Source organism: Convolutriloba macropyga, chromosome 14 (genome assembly GCF_964194025.1).
Source record: "Convolutriloba macropyga chromosome 14, txConMacr16.3, whole genome shotgun sequence".
Classification (NCBI taxonomy): Eukaryota; Metazoa; Xenacoelomorpha; order Acoela; family Convolutidae; genus Convolutriloba; species Convolutriloba macropyga.
The window spans coordinates 15,479,942-15,499,140 of NC_134481.1; the positions used below are offsets into that span (position 1 = coordinate 15,479,942).

General features: G+C 33.1%; 1 protein-coding gene across 4 annotated transcripts in view; it reads right to left on the reverse strand.

The window, feature by feature from the left end:
• Positions 1-609: 609 nt before the first annotated feature.
• LOC142353509 (uncharacterized) overlaps positions 610-19,199 on the reverse strand; it is a 32,299-nt gene continuing 13,709 nt past the window's right edge. For 3 of the 4 annotated variants that reach the window (XM_075405761.1, XM_075405762.1, XM_075405760.1), the window contains exons 2-6: positions 15,074-17,017; positions 10,007-10,556; positions 6,718-7,001; positions 6,128-6,280; positions 610-1,437 (exon numbers count right to left, since the gene is read on the reverse strand). In XM_075405761.1, the coding sequence (XP_075261876.1) occupies positions 1,327-1,437; positions 6,128-6,280; positions 6,718-7,001; positions 10,007-10,556; positions 15,074-15,367 (1,392 nt within the window). In that variant the 5' untranslated portion in view covers positions 15,368-17,017 and the 3' untranslated portion in view covers positions 610-1,326. Of the gene's footprint in view, positions 1,438-6,127; positions 6,281-6,717; positions 7,002-10,006; positions 10,557-15,073; positions 17,152-19,199 lie in introns of those variants that run through there. The other variant, XM_075405759.1, reaches the window with a different exon arrangement.

Consider the following 19,199-nt stretch of genomic DNA (forward strand, 5'->3'; position numbering starts at 1 on the left):
AAATCAGAGAGCATTTCTGGGAGCAGTTTTTTAAAGGCATGCGCTCAAAAGATAATTTCAGCGTGGTGAAATTAACGAGGCAGAAGCATTTCGTTCTTCATATGTGGAAAAAAAACAAATAGTACTAACCATAATAAATTTGGTACTTTTATCGATATCCAAAAGAAATAGAGAGACAATAACAGTTCACATAAAACGCTCAAAGGATTTGAACATGAGAAAAAAATTCCTATTTGGAGCGCATGAAAATGGTTTGGAACGCACAATATAGGCAATTCTGATCGCACGCTAGTTTGGACACTAACACCCAAAAATCTTGCCCTCTCAATTTGGAGGTTCGATTTTAGACCGCCTAATTTTCGGTTTGGAATGCACGAAAATCTGGACTTGAACGTATTAAAGTCTCAACATAGGCTTTTTCGAATGGACAAAAAAGTTCTTAAAGGACGGAAGTCTGGAGAGGCATAATCCAACTGGAGAGACCCACTTTCGTTCTGAGCCCTCAACCTCACACTTGATTCAATAGAATGAGTAAAAATGGCCAACAAAATGGTTGTGCACAATCGTACGTTGCTCTTCTCATTTTCAGCTAGTCTCATTTAAAAACAATAAAGTGAAAAATAAATTATGTTCAATATCTACATAACTATGTGCTAAGTAAAAATCAATTTGGAAAAACTGTCCAACTTTGACCGCTTCTAAACTTCTTAAAAATTGCTATTTTTGACAATTTTAAGTATCTCAGCTGGTGATAACCATAACATCTTTTGTATATTTGTTCATAAATTAATTCAAGACATTGCACAATGAATAGTATTTTAAATTTTCATCAGAACAAAACTGAAAAAATTGGATCAATTTCAGATTACATCAATTCTCAGCAAATAGCAATTTCATCACGTGTGTTCTTTATGCTCATTGCATAAGTTGACATGAAACTACAGTCGCATTTTATTGTAGGATTTCAATTATGTACAAATTTAAATAGAGCATAGACTAAAACAGGGTTTTCTATGTTTTTAGAACTGCAACCAAACAACAATGCGAAAAATTAAGTTGAACTCTCATTTGCTCGTATTGACAAAAACTGAATTATTGCAAAAAGTGTCGTGAGTCTGCTGTTTCACATCCGATTGCAAGGTCAATCTAATATTTGACCTGCTGCTTTTTGAAGACCAGTGTACGACCTCTGCTCATTTGGCTGGCGAGAATTCGAACTAATTTTTGTGGAGTTTGATCATAAGTTGATGTGAACTGGTACGGAAAAATTGTGAGAGAGGGTAGAGAAGGTTTAAAAACACTACAGGAACTTGGTGACGTCGTTGATCATATTTCTGTGACCTCTAAGTCTTCGATGTAGTGCAGCTTTGACAAGTCCTTCATGAACAGAGCAATGTGTTCTTTGTTGCAGTTTGTGTTCCACAGAACGAAACAAACCTGAAAAAAGAAATGAAAAACTACCATAACATATTTTTTTAATTATAACTACATAGTTTTAATATTTCTGTGCTACCTCTTTTCCCCGGGAAACGCTACCTCTTTTCCCACGGCAAAAAAATATTTGTTTATAGGCATCCCAGATTGAAAGTCCATATGTCCAGACAGTCCCAGACAAAACATGTCTGTGTCCAGACCACCCCAAACGGAATTTACTTATGTCCAGACTTTCATGCGTTCAAAATTAATTGTGCGTTCTTCGTGCGTTCAAAAGACCCTATGTCCACACTTTCGTGCGTTTAAAATTACATATGACCAGACTTTCGTGCGTTCCAAACCAAAATTCGTGCGCTCAAATTTTGAAAATTTGTGCGTTCTTGTCCAGACTATCGTGCGTTCAAAAACGCCTATGTCCAAACTTTCGTGCGCTTAAAAATTTTTGTGCGCTCTTCGTGTGTTCAAAAGTGCCGATGTCCAGACTTTCGTGCGTTCATGTCCAGACCTATCGCCAGTTTTGTTCATATTAGTTGTAAACAAGCTTCCACTTGAGTGAGCACTCTAGTAAGAGTGTTTAGTCAAACATGGACTCATCAGTTTTTGGCATTCTTTTCATTCAAAAAATTTTCGTGCGCTCCAGCGTCAGTATGTCCAGATTTTTGTGCGTTCAAAGTTGCTTATGTCCAGACTATCGTGCACTCAAAGTTACCTATGTTCAGACTATCGTGCGTTCGAAGTTGCCTATGACCAGAATATCGTGCGTTCATTTGTGTTTCCAAACCGTGTAATTTTGAACGCACGACACCCCCCTTGTGCGTTCAATTCGCTCTGGACATATCAACTTTGGGTCTGGGACCTCAGCCTGGGATTGCTGTTTTATTAGATAGCAACCTTTAGTATATAGAAAAGTAATTCGTCCAAGCTTGCGTAAAAAAACAAGCTTTCGCATTAAGATCTATAAATTTAGCAAATGAGACGACACGAGAGAACAGACATTCAGTTTGACTGACATTAAGATTAAATGTGATAATATCGTCTTGATAAAGCACCCCTTTTTAATTGGTAGACATGATGTAAATTGTAGCTGAAAACACCATAGCTGAGAACGCCTGGTTACATTGATAAACTTGAAAATAATAAAGACAAGGAAGTTCGGTAACGTGCGTTCGCACATAAAGTTCCGATCCCGCTCATCCACATTTTTGGCATAATTGTCTACCAAATGAGTTTTAAATTAATATATCATTCAACAAACTACTAAATGAATAGAACCATCTACCTTAGAGGGCCAATCAGACAGGTCATTAATATGACTACCAGAAAAAACGACGATGAAATCAAATAATTACAAATATTATTACTACTAAACCTCGTTGTCCATTTTTTTAATAAACCATTAATAACCAAATTGAAATGGCATCAGATAAAACTTATAAAGAAGAAGATGAATCTGTACTTCATTAGCAAAAAAACATGGGACTTTTCCTCAATGTGAATTGGCAACAAGTCGGCAAGAAATGAGCAAAAGACCATAGTTTAATAAAACGTTGCTTTTTTGAAATGAATTAATGTCAAACTGATTAGAAAGATAAGGCATCAACTGGAATCATCAAGAAATTCAATTATTCCCCCTTAGAGTGTCGGAGTGAGTGAGACATTTGATTATACAGGATATCGATATTGATGTCATACGACTGAAAAAAGAACGACAAAAAATAGGCAAAGAGAAAAATTCAAATTTTGCACCAAAACGTTGTCCTAGGCAATTAAACATTAAACTGTTCACTAAAGACACTAACAATTGTTGATTGCGCTATTTGTAAATGGCCAGAGGACCGCCCACTATTTTGATACTGTGAAAAGAAAACAAACCTACAAAAATGGGCGATTTTGCAAAAATCACTAACAGTTTATGAAAACTCGTTGCACCAAGAACGAAGACCATTTCAGTAAAACAAAACCGTTATAAAAAACAAATTTTGGTTTAATAGTTAAGGAATGTGTTTGTCTATAGAGAAACTAAGCTTCAAGTTTAAGGAAATAATATTGTTAGAGCTCAGAAACCCATTGTCTTCTTTTCAAAAGCAAATATTTTCAAACTTCATGGCCAACATTAGTTTTCGACTATAAGAGTTTACAGTTTATTTTGCAACTTATTCGACAATTACTTGCGACTGTTATTAGTGATAGTAAATCATAAGACTATAAATAACATTAAATACAAGCAGAAATAAAAATTTCACGAACAACTAAGAAACCACAGTGTTGAAGCCGATTAAATTCATTAAATATTAACTGTGGGAAAATTTAAATCTTAAATTGCGCCTGCTTTGAAAATTATAAAGTCTTGTTGTAAATTGACTATTACTAAATGACAGAAAAAAGAGCCACAAAAATTGAAAAGTATGTAAAACTCACAAAACTCTTCAAACAAATTGTCTAATCCCTAAAGAAATCAGTCAAAACGTTTAACCAAGAGGATTATTGTCTGATTCAACCAAAAAAATACGAGAACTCTCAATAAAGACTCTATATTACGAAAATGATACCAAAATGTAAAATGCGAAAAGACGAAAATCAGAACAAGAAGGGATAAGTTGAAGAATACTTTTACTTTTTGAAAAAAACTTATTTGAAAGTCAATAAAACTATAAGCTATATACTTATATCAGTTTTCAACTCCCCTCATATACCTGTAGTAGGCCATTGAGATCCTTTAGTATCCAATAATTCGTATACGACAATTAAAATCAACAACAATTACAGGGCAAAAAAACTATACCATATTCTGCAAGAGAACGGTCTCGCAGCCCATAAAACCATAAGCTGTGAAAATATTAAAAATATTCAATTACGAATTTTGCAACACTTTCTTCAGTTATATTGTAAGGTAATGTGACAATTAACAAAGATTCAAATAGAACACCAAAAAGGGGCAACTATGCACGAAAATCACAAATTATTGTATTACCAAAAGCACAAATTATTGTATTACCAAAAATCGTAGTACCAAAAGCAAGACGCCAATTTTTAAAAAAAATGTCACAAAGACTAGTTTGAATCCCATAAAAACGCAAGTCTGACCTGTTTTTACTGATAATATGCTAAAGGTTGACAGAACTAAGATTAAAAAATGACAAATTCAAAAAATCACTGAAATTTTCTAAAAACAAATAGATTCAATGTCATCAGAGACATTAGATAACAACCAGATGCATTATAGAGTTTCACCTACACCTCTTGATGAAGCTATTTGTATCTTTGATTGGTTCGAATTAGTAATCACACTGGAAAAAGAATAACAATTGAAGGCAAAACATGAATTCAGTTTAAATTTACTAAAACTCTGCTTCAAATCAATAAAAACCATTAGGTTCTCTGAAAACATATTATATCTACATTTGGCCTCATTTTTACGTAAACAGGAGCTTTCAATAGTGGAGCCATGAATTCAAATTAAATTTTGTCAGTAATCAACATTAAAACAAAAAGCAAATTTTTTTTGAAAAATTGCAGCACCAAAATAAAAATTAAAAAATTTCTGACAGTAAGAATCCATGATGATATCAAACCTATCTCTGATATTGACGCGCTTCCAACAAACCACCTAAGAGCTTCAAATGTTTGCGAATTAAACCAGAACGGCAAATTTATAATTCCAGAAACGGCAAATTTATAACGGCAAATTTATTATTCCAGAAGACAGCAAATTTATAATTCGGCAAATTTATAAATCTTAATTTATAATTCCAGAACAGCAAATTTATAATTCAAGAAAACTTTTATAGGTTGCCGGATTTCAACTAGCTCTCTTTTGGAGTTTGCGGAGCTTGAGTCAGCGGCTTCTAGCAATTTCGGCAAACTTAAACAAGTGGACTAAAAAAGCATATTTTGTGCAATTTTTGATGAAAAATGTCTGAATTTTGAAAATGTTATCAAAATTTTTAGCCAAAAACACTCCAATCGAACAATTGAGCAACGCTCTTCTATCTTTAACGGTAACAATAACACTCTTCTGTTAAAAATTTTGACTCATTTAAAATTTTTATTAGCAAAATTGAGCCAAATTTTAGCAAAAATTACCGAAAATGTGAATAAAAACTGTGGAATACTCACAAAAATTTAAACCTCGATAACTCCGTGTAAAAAACGAAATTCGAAAAAATATTTTTTAATTCCATATTCTAGGATGTACGTGCTCTTAATGATACCACGAACAAGTGTCTACGATGAATATATCGATCGGCCAAAATTGACTGAACAAAAAAACCATTTGAGCACATAGTTCCTCACTCCCCACTAAAGTGGGGGTCGGAACAAATACTGAAAATATGGTTTTCTTACATGATGATGAAAGATGCACACTTATCTTGCGAGAATTGACATTACAAAATGCTTATCTCCATAGATCTTGTAATATTTTTGGTTAAAAGTTGGGAAGATTTCAGGGTGGAGGTTTATATCTTTTGAATCTGAAACATTAGTTTAAGATAACCACTTGGTTAAAGTTACATGCTTCAAAATTCTAAATCAAACAGTACTTATTTCTTAAACTCACAAGATCTTACTAAATGGTTATCCCGCACAATTTTACAGCAAAATCTTGCAAATCAATGCATCCTCCTGCAACTCTTTTAGCAATATGACTTGCAAGATAACCAGTTGAAGTCAAAAATGTTTGTGACAAAATGACCTTGAGTGAGCACCAGTGAGGTGGTATGAAGTGTGCGTTGAAACTACTGATGGATGATGCCTTGAACACTCTTCCGAATGAGAGCATGTCCTCCTTGTACCAGTTGAGCCACTTGCTCTCTGCCTCCTTCCGCTTTGCACCCTCCGCCGCACCCTACAACAAACGCAAGAAAAAGTAACCATAGCATAAACCTACAAAAAGCATACAATTAAAAAATGGAAGGTAAATTTTTTCAAAAATGGAAGGTAAATTAATCAATTTTGGCGCTTTTCAATCAGTGTTAAGCCTGCCAATTCACAGTTTCAGTTTATTAAAACGTATGTTTGTTCAAATACATACGACAAAATAATTGATGGGGTTGAGGGGCTAAATAGTCAACGATATCATCCAAAATTGAAGTTAAATGAGCATTCCTGTCAAAGAGAGTAAGTAGCCTTTCTGGAGGAAATTAACCAAAAGGAGGTACAAGCATTGTTTTAAATAAAAAAAATGCAAGATAATTGGCGACTACTTGATAACAGTACATTATATGATTCTACACGGAACGTAAACCCAATAAATCGTACAAAATGTAAAATGGAACTACAAACCTTGATCTCAGACACAATCAATTCAGGAACCAAGAACTTTACATTGACGGAATAGTTGAACTTCTTCAAGATATTGAAATGCTCGAGTGAGTTGAGATAGGCAGAGTTGTGGACTCCGTAGAACTGTGCGTCTAATTTGAGCAGTTGGACAGTCGAAAAATCCGCCCAAGATGGCACGAGGAGTTGACCCGTTCGGAGGTAGTTGAGCAGGATTGAGAATGTCTCCGAGTCTCTGTCGATGAACATGGGCAAGTCTTTGATGGCGGCCTCTTTGGCCACAGTGGCTAAAATGTCCAATTGCAGCAAACTATCAGACTTTGGAAGAATAAAGTTATTAAAATTAGTTATGATTGACAGAAAATACATCACATAATTAGCGAAAACCAAAAAACAGCGAGCATGGTCCGCAATTTCATTAAGTAGGGTCAGATCTAGTGCTGAAATAGTATATCACGTTTAATAGTTTATCTTTCATGAAGCACTCAAGACTATCATTAAAAATTATAATAAAAACTTTGACTCTGCGCAATTACATCGAAACAGCATTTGTCCTTTTAAATTGCACTGAATTATCCGAAGGCTATTATCAACAGTGTTTTTCTCTTTAAATGGCATTACTGATCTTTTCCACCTAACTACGGTACCAAAGAGCTATGTACACGAAAAAAAAAGTTTTAAAAGCGCCACAAACATGAAATAATACATTTTGTCCAAATCAGTTCTCTAAACATTTCGTTTCTAACTTTTTAAAGATCTAGTAGAAGATTTGTACAATTTTCACAAAAGCTTAACGACATCTGATACAAATTTCCGATAGTTTATCTTCGAAATTTTCTTTGTTTTCGTAATTGTTGTTTAGCAATTGACCAAGATCTTAAAATTGGAATCACATCGGGAAAATTTGCTGACCATTCAATTACTTCTGTTCCTTTTTTTAAAGAAATTGCTAACATTTTATTTATGCTTAAGAGCTTCATCTTATTTTAAAAAAAAACAATGTATTGAGTATGCAAATTTTCATCTTAATTTTTCAACATTTCGAAGTAAACTATAACCTTTAGCTTGTTTGAACATCTAACAAGGGCTTTGTGCCCATCTGATTGTATTGTGCCCCAAAACATCAGTGATCACTTGTCAGAACTCGATTTTGTTTTTGTCAATGAAATATTGTGAGAAGAACTTACACAACGCTTTGAGCCTGTTACTTTTCTAGCAACAATTTTATGCACTCTGTGCACTAGATATTGATTTTGAGCCAACTTACTTTTGTTTTTTGTCTCTAAAAATTAAACATTTCGAATTGCTGCGAGTGGTAAACAGCATAAGATCAACGGGGCTCAGAAGACATGTGCTTTTTGGTACAATGGTGCATAACGGTATCATTAAACAGACCGTCGAGGATCAACAATTTCATTTGTAGCGATTTTTGAAATTCACCTTTAACATAAAACTCTGTTAACAGTTCAAAATTTAGGTCAATTTGTGCATTTTCCGTGCTGTTATCCAAAATATTTAAATATTTTTTACGAAACTTATTACAAAGTAGTAACATAACATTATACTCTTACCAAGCCTTAGCTCTTGTTTGACTGCTTGGTTCATCCATAGTTTTATTTTTGGGCTAATTTAGCGTTTATTGTGCCAATGACTTGATTTGCGAGGAAAACGATACAAATTCATCCGCCTTCGGGCAACAAACTACCCTTAAATATTTACAAAAAAGGAAAATGGAAAAAGTGAACTTTTTGGTTCTACTGCTAAAACTCCCTTTTCAGTACTTTGGCTTCAGATTTCATCGATCTTAAGATTTTCTGTGTCAGCTATCGGATGTTTTCTTCTAATTTTGACGAGTTACTTCGAGATATTTAATAACAAAAACCACAAATATCTAAAATTTTAATTTACAAAACCTTTGTAAATATACAAAACATAACAACTCTTTGCATTCTGCATTCAATTTAATCCGTACCCGACAGAATCCTTAGCCCAAAAAAACAAAAATTGAAAAATTTGCTAATATACAGTTTGTTTGGTTCTGAATTTAATGTAACTTAGAACTCACCTTAACTACTTTTTAGGGCTGAAAAAAATTGAAGAACTTATTTTTCAGAACTATTTTTTTCAGTTCTGTCCATCTTCTATATGTTTTCTGACTATTAATTCACAAATAACACAGTGTTTTCGAATTTATCGTGAATAATTCCTCATGTTGACAAATGGGACTTATTTTAAAACTGTAACACTTCTATGAATTCTTAATTTTTTATTCGTTGCATACTCAATTTTAAACAGACTGGCAAAATTACAAACAGCTGAACTTTGAGCTTTCAACACAATTATTTGATTTGGCAAGTTTTCGTCGCAGCTTTCTCATCGATTGGATGCTTGCTTTTAATTAAATTTCCTATAAGGCTCGCCGAATTAATAGGAAGGAAAAGAAATCACAACAACTCTATTTTTTTTAAAAAAAAAGGAGACAACACAAAATTGTACAAATTGTTTTGGATGCTTTTTGTGTTTTGGAGAAGACTGAGTCGTTGATTTTTGAGCTCTCGAGAATCAGACTAAACGAGCATAACTTAATTCAAAAGGTTTTGTGATGACTTCAAAAGGTAATAGACGACTAATGGTAACGGTTACACGAGAAAAATATGTTCCAAAGTCTTTTAAAATGGAAATCATTTGTTGGTGTCTACCAGCCTAATGTATGTATCTTATTTGCAGTCCCAAACACTAATGATATACTATCTCCTAACAATTTGTTATGTAAATGAGAAATATTTTAAAGTCAACTCTCGTTGCGATAAAAAAATCTGTGGCATAACTTACAGATAAAATAACTTGTTAGCACCCAAGGAATACTACGAAAATCTGAACCAGTGCCGAAACACTTCATCGGCATTATAATAGCTTTTTCCGCCACTGTTGTTACAACAAGAGAGGCGAGAAAAAAATGGCCGAAAAATATGTTGCGTACTCAATTTTAAACAGACTGTGCAATTGCAGAATATCAGTTGCAGTGCAGTGTAAGTTATGCAACTATAGTTCATAGTAATTAGGGGTGGTCAAATTGTTATCAGTGGGGGTGGATACAACTTGTTATTAACCTCGCGGTGGCGCTGTCACAACGGAAAAACTTTCAAAAATATGTGGTAAATTCCTTTGCAAAATTTTAAAATAATGTGGAAGTTAGAAGCCACTTTTTATTTTAAAAAGGGAGATCAAATTGAGCAGTCTAGTTTGACGTCAAGAAATGACTGCAATGCAACGTGAAAAAAATCGAACTAACCTAAATTTGATTCGTCTCCTGCTTTCTGCAACGTAGACAACAGGGTCTCAAAAATCTTTCCACCCACGTTCAATTTCACCCTCTGGTTCATTAAATTACTCCCGTTGGGATACAGAGGCGGGGTGGACTCATTGGCAAAGTTTGAGTTGCTCCCCGACGTTTGGGTTCCTGTGACCATTCCGTTAGAAATTTGCTGCGATGGTGGTCCACTGGGTGACGTTAGAGTTCCAGTAACTGAACTCCCGTTATGTAAACTCGACTTAGACTTGGTGGCTGTGTTGACTTCATAAGTCGAATCAGCGCTGTGGTGTTGCTGCTTTTCTAATTTGCCATGCATGGTCGCATTTGCAGGCGCGGTTGCTGATGGAGGTAGTTGTTGCTGCTGTGGTTGCTGCGAGAGTTGGTTCGAACCCGGGTGGTATCCGTTTGAGTTGAAGGGTGATGGGGGTGAGACGGTAGTCACAGGTGATGGGCAAGTTGGGAAAAATCCCCCTGTGACTGTTGATGACGAATCTGGGTTACTGTTCGTGGGTGAAAAGGTGTGAAATACCTGATGTTATCCCAAGTCAAATTATGTCCGCTTTATTGTAACCTTATTTAGATTCTTCGTAATAGTAAAAATTATTTCTAACTTTAACGTTAAAAGAATATGCGATAACGCTGATGCATATAATTGTTTAAAAATTTGGAAATCAAGTAGCTATGATACAGTATTTAACTTAACTCAAAATAAACAAAAAATTTAAAAATCAGACAGTTTATATTTTGACGAAAATTATGCAAAATTTTGAAAAATCAGCCAGAATCAAGATTTAAAATTCGACTATAGTAATTAATGTGGTGCAAAAAACTCAGTTGCTTGGGTTCAATATATACTTTGCTATTTTTTCAAGGCTAGTGTAGTGTTGTAATGAGGTTAAAAATGTGGTTTTTCTAGTTACCAAATAAAAGTCGCCGGGAGCAACTGTTCTTGTATTTCCCTTCATGGAGAGCTCTTGGTATTGATTTCAATAAGGGACGTATCTTGTGATCTAAAGGAAAAAGTTGTCAATCACGTGCTGCTCATCAGACACGGTTTCGAGTAGTATGTAATCAATAATGTTGGAGTAGGAAAATAACGTTTGTAAAGTATAATATGTTTGAATATTAAAAAGAAGGTTTATATTCTGTTTCTAATTTATAAATTTATAATAGAGTCACCAAAAAATATATGATGTGCTGGAATTTATTTAAAAAATGAATTACATCCAGTTAAATGAAAGAAAAATAAAATTTACTGCGAAATAATCCGAATGGAAACCCCGAATGCATTAATTTGACCATTAACTGAAAGATTTTGACAGCTCGACAAAAAATTTTGACGAAAATCAATTTTCTTATCGATGTAAAATATTACATTACTCTTGCAAGAGCTATGGAAAAACAAATGAAAATAAGAACAACTGAAAAAAAAACTTACTCAAAATGATATAATAATCATATAATGAACAATAAAGAAATTGATTTTTGGAGACTTCGGAAAACATTAACACAAAAAACTTCACGGATCAAGTGATTAATTCAAATATCTCAGTCATTCATTTAAAGACAAATACTAACCGGTCAAGAAGATTATGATTTAATATTTACCTGTTGATCAGGAAATAGATGAAAAAGGAAATTTACCAGGAAGTACGAAAGTCGCCAGCGGTCATTGTCTCTCTATGTTCACACCAACGACCTCAGTTCTGAAGATAATTTGGGAAAATAAAACGGACTTTATGGGTCATTAAAATTGGTAGGGTCTTTAAAGACAGAAAATGAGCAATAACACTAAAATAAATCCAGATTATAAGTTACCCAATCAATGAGACACGAAGTATTTCATGCATAAAAGTTTTCACTTATTAATCTGAGATAAAACTTGCTTTCTGAAAGATCAGTTAATTTAAAACCAATATATCTTATTAAGGTAGAAGAAACAATGTTATTTCAGACCCCCTTGGTGTGAACAAATAGCTTAATACTTGTTTGAGTTGTTCAAAAATTTTATTTCACTATTAATTTTTGTTGCAGAGAAATTTATTAACATTATATTGACTTCAATCTTAACCGCAAAACTGTCTTTTAGAGAGTTCTCTGACCTTAATAAACTGTTTTCAGATACGTGGGTGATGGTGATAAATGTTCATTTTTCGAAGGGTTATTTAGAGAAAATATATATTTCTGGTACAAAAAAGGCAAAATTAGCACACGATTAAAAGTTCATTGAAAATCTCAAAAAACGTAAAATAGTATTTTGAAATTTAATTTTTTGGCACCAATCTTGATTTAAATAAATATCTCGACAGTTATCTCGCAACTCAATCGTTTTGAAAAACTCAAAGAAGAATTGCATCTCTCGGTATGATCACCGTGGTGGGTTCAATTTATTTGCAACAAGCGCACGTGGTATATTAACACAATAATTTGCAAAGGTGTTCCAAAAGGAAGAGTCACAGGCGAATAACCTACTGTGGAATAGGGAAAAAAACGGAAAGGCTTTCGTCCAAATGTTTTTTCTGACAAAATCTGACCACTCGTCAATTTATTCCAAAAAAAAACAATCATCATTGCAGATTTGGAAATGAAAGTATTTTGAAAGGTCTGGAGGCAAATAAAAAAAAACAAAAATGATGATTATAGCCTCAAATTCATACAGGTTACGAATATTTTTTGAAAAACAGAGAAAAAAACAAGATCAGAATCCTATTTCCTCAAAAAAATACTATTTGCTTGCATGCAGTTGCGTTCGCACATATTTTTCCAACCCCACGTTGTTGACTGAATTGTCCAACAAATGAAGGATATAAAACTTCCAAAAAATCAATTATTTAGTGAAAATGAATGGTTTACCGATTTAAAAATCTCTTTAAGCTCTAAACACTATACAAATGACAGTAACACATTAGAGGGCCAATGATAACTACAATTAGGGAGTGTAAGAGACAACAAAATAAAAAACCAGCAATACCTACGACCAAAACTAAATGTCTATCCAACTGTTTGGAAAAACCTATCGAAAGTCAAAATAGCTTAAGATAAAAAGTAAATTGAACCAAATTATTTTCACCAGAGAAAGTCCGGGACCTATCTTTTTTTGAGAATGTTAACCAGTACGTAGAAAACCAAAAGGGGCAAAGTTAAAACAAATACGTTTACCTTTTTTGAAAACAATTATATTCAAAGTCACGAAAGCAATTAGCTATCAACTGAAATCATTCAATGGCTTCATTTATACCTTCAAACCAAACCAATGAGACCTGTCCTTATCCCGAATGTCACATGACTACAAAAACAAAATATGCAGGCCAAATCAAAAAGTCATCTCACTTTTGAGAGGAAACGGTTTCGAAGCCTATAAGATCAAAATCTATCAACTAAAAAAATTGAAGTTGATCAATTGCTCCTTATTTCAAAGCGATTAGTGTGATATGCAACCCCGAAAAATGGAAAATGTAAAAAAATAAGCAAACAGCAATCAAAACCTACATTATATATCAAATGAAAAAAGATCCCACCTCTCTATTTTAATAGAATGCGTCGAAAAATTGCAGAAATAAGATAAAGTGGCAATTCAAAAAAAACCTTGATTTTTTAAAGCAATTTTCTTATAACCGTTAGATATAAAAACAGTAAACTTTCAACTAAAAATGGTTAAAAAAATTAACTTCTTGCTGCTTAGGAATCCCATTGTTCATGTCATTATTGAGATTTAGTCAAAAGACTACACATTAACACCGAAAACAGGTAGAACTCAAAATTTCAAAAACAATTTCATTCAAAGGGTGTTCAAGGCAAAAAACCATACGCTTTTCGCTGAAATTATAATGTGCAGTCACTTATAATGTGCAGTCACTTATAATGTCTAGTCACTTAATGCGCAGCAGTTAAAATGAATCTAGAATCAATTTAAAACTCGGAAACTTGCTATCTTAAATACAAGTGTACTGGACTATTTTATTGATTAGAAACGCTGCTGCTCAAATTCATACTTTTCTCGCCGAATGAAGATGCGGAGGGACAAATAAAAACGTACTGCGTTTTTCAAAAACTTGAGAACAGCAGCGCGCAAATAAGAGAACATAGAAAACCAAGATTTTTATTACTGCGCTCCTATATAAATTGTTTAGCAATCACAAATTGATCTTCATAAGTGTAACTTCTGAGATCTTAAATTAATCATCCAATGATTTCATTTTTACAATGCGTTACACTTGAAGCATGATATTTCAACATATTGACCGACCACCGGTATATTTTTTAAACATTGTGTATAAAATTTTACACAAATTTGAAAATTTATGTAAAATTATATACACTATGTTTAAAAAAATATCGGTGGTCGGTCAACATGTTGAAATACCATCCTTCAAGTGAAAAACATTGTGAAAATGAAATCATTGGGTGCTTAATTTAAGAGCTCAGACGTTGCACTTATGAAGATCAATTTGCGATTGCAAAAAGGTATTTATAAGGCAACTGTTTTTGATATTTTGCTAGCAAAACATAATTTTTTGTGCACATAAAATTGCCTTCTATGGTCTCCAAAAAATAAAAGAAATTTTTAGCAAAGAGAGTTTATCCGATAAATTCTTATGAGATAAGTTATTAGTTCTATAAAAATCTTATACCCAAAAGTTCTATATAAATAGATCTAACACGGCATAAAATGATCAGGCGTCTTATAAAATCTTACAAGAAAAAAATTCGCGACCATTGGAATAAATTCGAATTGTCAAAAATTCTTTAAGTCAGATACATATAAAAAAATGACCAAAACATTTAATGAACAAAAGAAAATTTAATAAAATGCACTAAAAAATATTTTGCATGCGGAATCGCGCGTGACAGATGAATAAAAGCAAAACACGTCCATTTTCACAGCGTAAAAGCTCAGTAAAATCAATATTTCTCAATTCTGAACAAGTCCTAATTTAGTTCCCTAAATAGTCACAATTCAAATTGTTTATGAGGCAAAAAAGCACAATTTCAACTCACATTTTTTTGAAACCCAAATACGGACATAATTTGACAATTCGTTCATACCTGCTGTGATTGCAAATTGGCACTATTGTTCAAACTGTTGGAGTTGTTGACATTGGGGCTATTGTGACTGTTGATATTCTGATGGCTTCTGTTAGATGGATGTTGCTGGTGAATATGGTGGTGGTGGTGGTGGTGTTGAGATTGAGGCGGGGGAGGTGAGTTATAGAGCTCGGGGGAATTGAGATTCATTGGGGAGTAACTGGCACTGCTATCAGAATTGGAATTGGACAGTAAATCCACGGCCGAAGAATTAACGCCACCCTGTACTACTCCCGCTATTGTTGTTGTTTGCATCAGAGTAAATAATAAACTACCCAAGGAATACACAGTCTTCTAGTCTCACCTTGCAACCACAGGTAAAAATGGGTAAACAGCACGTAAACAACAAGTAAACAACCTAAATATAAGCTATAACACAGATTTTATCTATGCAAGGTTGTACATCCACTTAGGTCCGAAGGTTATAAATACTAACTAGGTACTAAACAAGCGGGATGTATCTTAACGAAGTTAGTACTCCAGAAACTGCGGGCAGTAAATAACAGGGCAGAGAATTTGGAGAATAAAGATAATATTATCCCCACAGGTAAAGTAAAGCCCGCGCCCTTAAGTTCGGAGATATTTCGGAAAAAAATGGTAGAAAGTTATAATATAAGAAGTATTGTCACCATACAAAATACTACAAATGTCAAATATAAGTAATGAAAAAAGCAATCTTTTCTCAAAAAATAATTCAACAGTATAAACTATATATTGTACCTCAAATAAGTTGGTAGATTACCAGTATGTAAATGCAGTATATTGCTGTACAAACATACACAGACAATCTTCAAATTGAACAATTGACCATGCGTTTATTTATCTTTTAGAGTGTAAATGTTGTTCAGTGTAGCGGTGTGAAAATGTGTTTTTTCAATGCACTTACACTTCAAAGGAAGGGTCGGTTTGCGCAAGTTGGGCATTGCACTCAAAGCTAGGCTTTAATCAATTTTCACTCAAAAATTAAATCTTTTTCCCCCACTATCAAAGCATGCAAAGTCAAATAAATGTGAGCATGGAAATAGCACAGAGAAATTTTAAAGTTGCAATGCATCAATAAATCGAACCGCCAATTCAATAAAGATTTGAATTGCTATTTCAAGTAAACAGATGCTAAAAAGTTCAATAACTGATAAAAGTTAATAAATAATTTCAACAATTCTTTTGTTTACTATTTACCAAATGGTGTCAAAGTCGATGAAATGACTAACTCGCGAAATATTTTTTACAAGTTTTAACATATAATGCGAATTTCGGGAGAAAAGTCAGAAAAAAATGAATAGATAACAATTGGTAATACGGGCCTGATCTTAATAAAAACCAATAGCAAAGAAATATAAAATGCTAATAACTTTTGGGCAATATATCGATTCCGATATTAATACCATAGAGAATATTGATTGCGCCCAAGAAATTAATACGCCCGAAATTTCATCGACTTTGTGGGCAAATTTGATCTAGGGGCGAATTTTGCTGAAACCGAGGAGGGAAAAATGAAAATGAAAAATAGGGCTTGAGAACCTCCCGGTATAAATTTTTTGTAATTTTCAAAATGAAGGGGAGGCTCAAATGTATTGAAATTATAAAACGCTGGGATTAAAATTCAAGGAAAAGGCTTGTCAGAAGGGATAAGTTATTAGAATTCTAAGGGGCACAAATTTATGTCCTTCGGGTAAATATTATGGGCGGAGATTAAAATAAGAAGCATTACATGAAATTTACCCTTTAAAAGGCATAAACAAGGGTAACAGTTTTGCGTTGTAAAAGATGCGATAAAAATAAACAGGAGTCTTTGTAAACAACGCGAAGGCGGGAATTGAATATATAAACAATATGGTAAGGTGATAAAAAATTGAAAAACAATTGTCTATATCATAAATTGATAACAGGACAAACAAAAAAGGTCTTAAAAAATTAATTTGGTTGTATCAAAACACGCGCAGTAATTTTAAGGTTTGAACAAAATTTAACTGCCGAATTTTTTTTTCAATCCGCTCTGATCGAAGTGAACATAGAATTACATTCTGTACACTTAAGTAAATTTTAAAAAAATGTATAAAAATTGACTATGTACAAAAAAGTACAAACATTTACAAAATGTTCATACAATTGTTTCTAAGGTTCCTTTATCAAAATCCAAAGTATCGAAGAAGTTGATGAATATAAGGTCTCCAAAAAATATTACACGGCAAAAAGAAAAAATAGAAAAACATGTTGCCATGTTATAAAAACTGATGACGTGTAGAATCCGGATATTAAATCTTTTCTTGAGAAACAGATTTCATTAAATGCCCCAAAATTGGATGCAACTCTAAATTAATCTTCCCGGCCAACAAAATTACATATAATTGCCGGAAATATACAGGACAGAATCATAAAGTTTATATTTAAAAAACCTCAATAAGTTCTCAACTCTTAAAATAGTATTTACATTTATTAAAGTGAAAAATAACTACTGCTACAAATTCGTCGCTAAATTGAATTTCCGTATCCGGTTTTTTAAATAAGGGGGCGATTTCTTTGACAGCATGCTTGTTCTTCATTTGCCTTACAAAAAAGCTGAAAAAAAAACAATCAAAAACTGAACAAAAGAGCACTACACGCGAAATCTCAAGTTTGAAAAAGGAGAAATATAAATTATAAAAAAGTTCTCTTTCAGATTGATGGAACACTTTCTCGTACTGAAAAAATGTTTTACTGATCTCACTGAAATTCCCAGTGTTGAATATTTCATTTTCAGTTGTTTGTTTTGGATATTTCGACAAATTAATTAATTTAATGATTTTTAAGTCTACTGTCGGTTGAAAAAAAGCATTGCTAAAAGAAAGCTTTATCTGCTTCAAGCCTCCAAAAATCTTATTTGCTGTTTTTTATAATAACGAATCTTCATAGTACCGAATTATTTTTAATAAGTAATCTCAACGAGCAGTTTCAAATTTTTAATGGATTTTTGAGAGGGTTGCTTGACACAATTGTATTTACTGAATTATAATTTTAATCAGGCATTGTGATAGAAACTCCTGCGGATGGCACAATATCACTGCAGTGCAGTTTTTATTAGACGGATTCAAAAAATTGCGAAGAAAAAGAAAACAATTTTGTAGAATTCAAATTATCGGCGTTCCAAATGGAACAAAAATTTACCGGCGTTGCTAACGGAACAAAATTCGGTGCATCTTAGAAAAAAATACAAGATCTTTAATCCTTCGACTACTTTGTGATGCCTTATCGACAACTTGATAAACTGAAGAAACTCTTGTTATCTATTGGGATAACCTTACTAAGTTCTTATCAAGATCTATCAATGAAATTTCCAGGCACCACCTTGGTTTGCTTTAGATTTTGGGTATGCAATATACAAAAAAGTAAATAATTGTATCCTGTTTAGCTTTCTATTTATTTTAATTAATTCGGCAGAAGTACCGTCACAAGATTCTACTATGATTACCCATGTTTTGATTTGTTTCTTAACAAGGTACATAAGTTTCAGTTCTCTGGGCAGAAATGCATTCTTGCCGCCCCAAAATTCAAGACAGAAAAGTTGTTGAAAAAAATCTCAAAAAAAGTTGTCGAAAAACCAATTTGAAAGTAAAACTGGGAACTAGTTTTGCTCCAACTCAAATTGCAAAATCGTGTTTCTTTTGTATATTAAGTGAATCTTACTAGATTGAAAATTCTAAACAACACACCTTAGTGATAAGGCTCAAGATAAATAATACAAATACCTCTAATCTAGAACGGAATCCCAAAACGAATACCAAATAAGGCACAAAGAAACTAATCAATGAATTAGAAAATGGAGAAAAAAGATAAAATGAAAAAATGGAGACTTTTTAGGGTTCTTTTTTTCTTATCGTACTTAGCACCAGAAAAGACAAAAAGCTTGAATAGATAAACAAGACTGCGTATTATTTACTTACGGAAACTTTACTTTTATTTGCCATACATTATAAAAGCAGACCATTCCCAGTCAGAATTTCGAAACTTAATTAGCAGAATTAACTTTTTGCCACTTTTTTTCATGCTTGATTTATTTTTTCACAACACCTGGTGTTGAGAAATTATCGGGAAAAAAATCCGTCCGTTC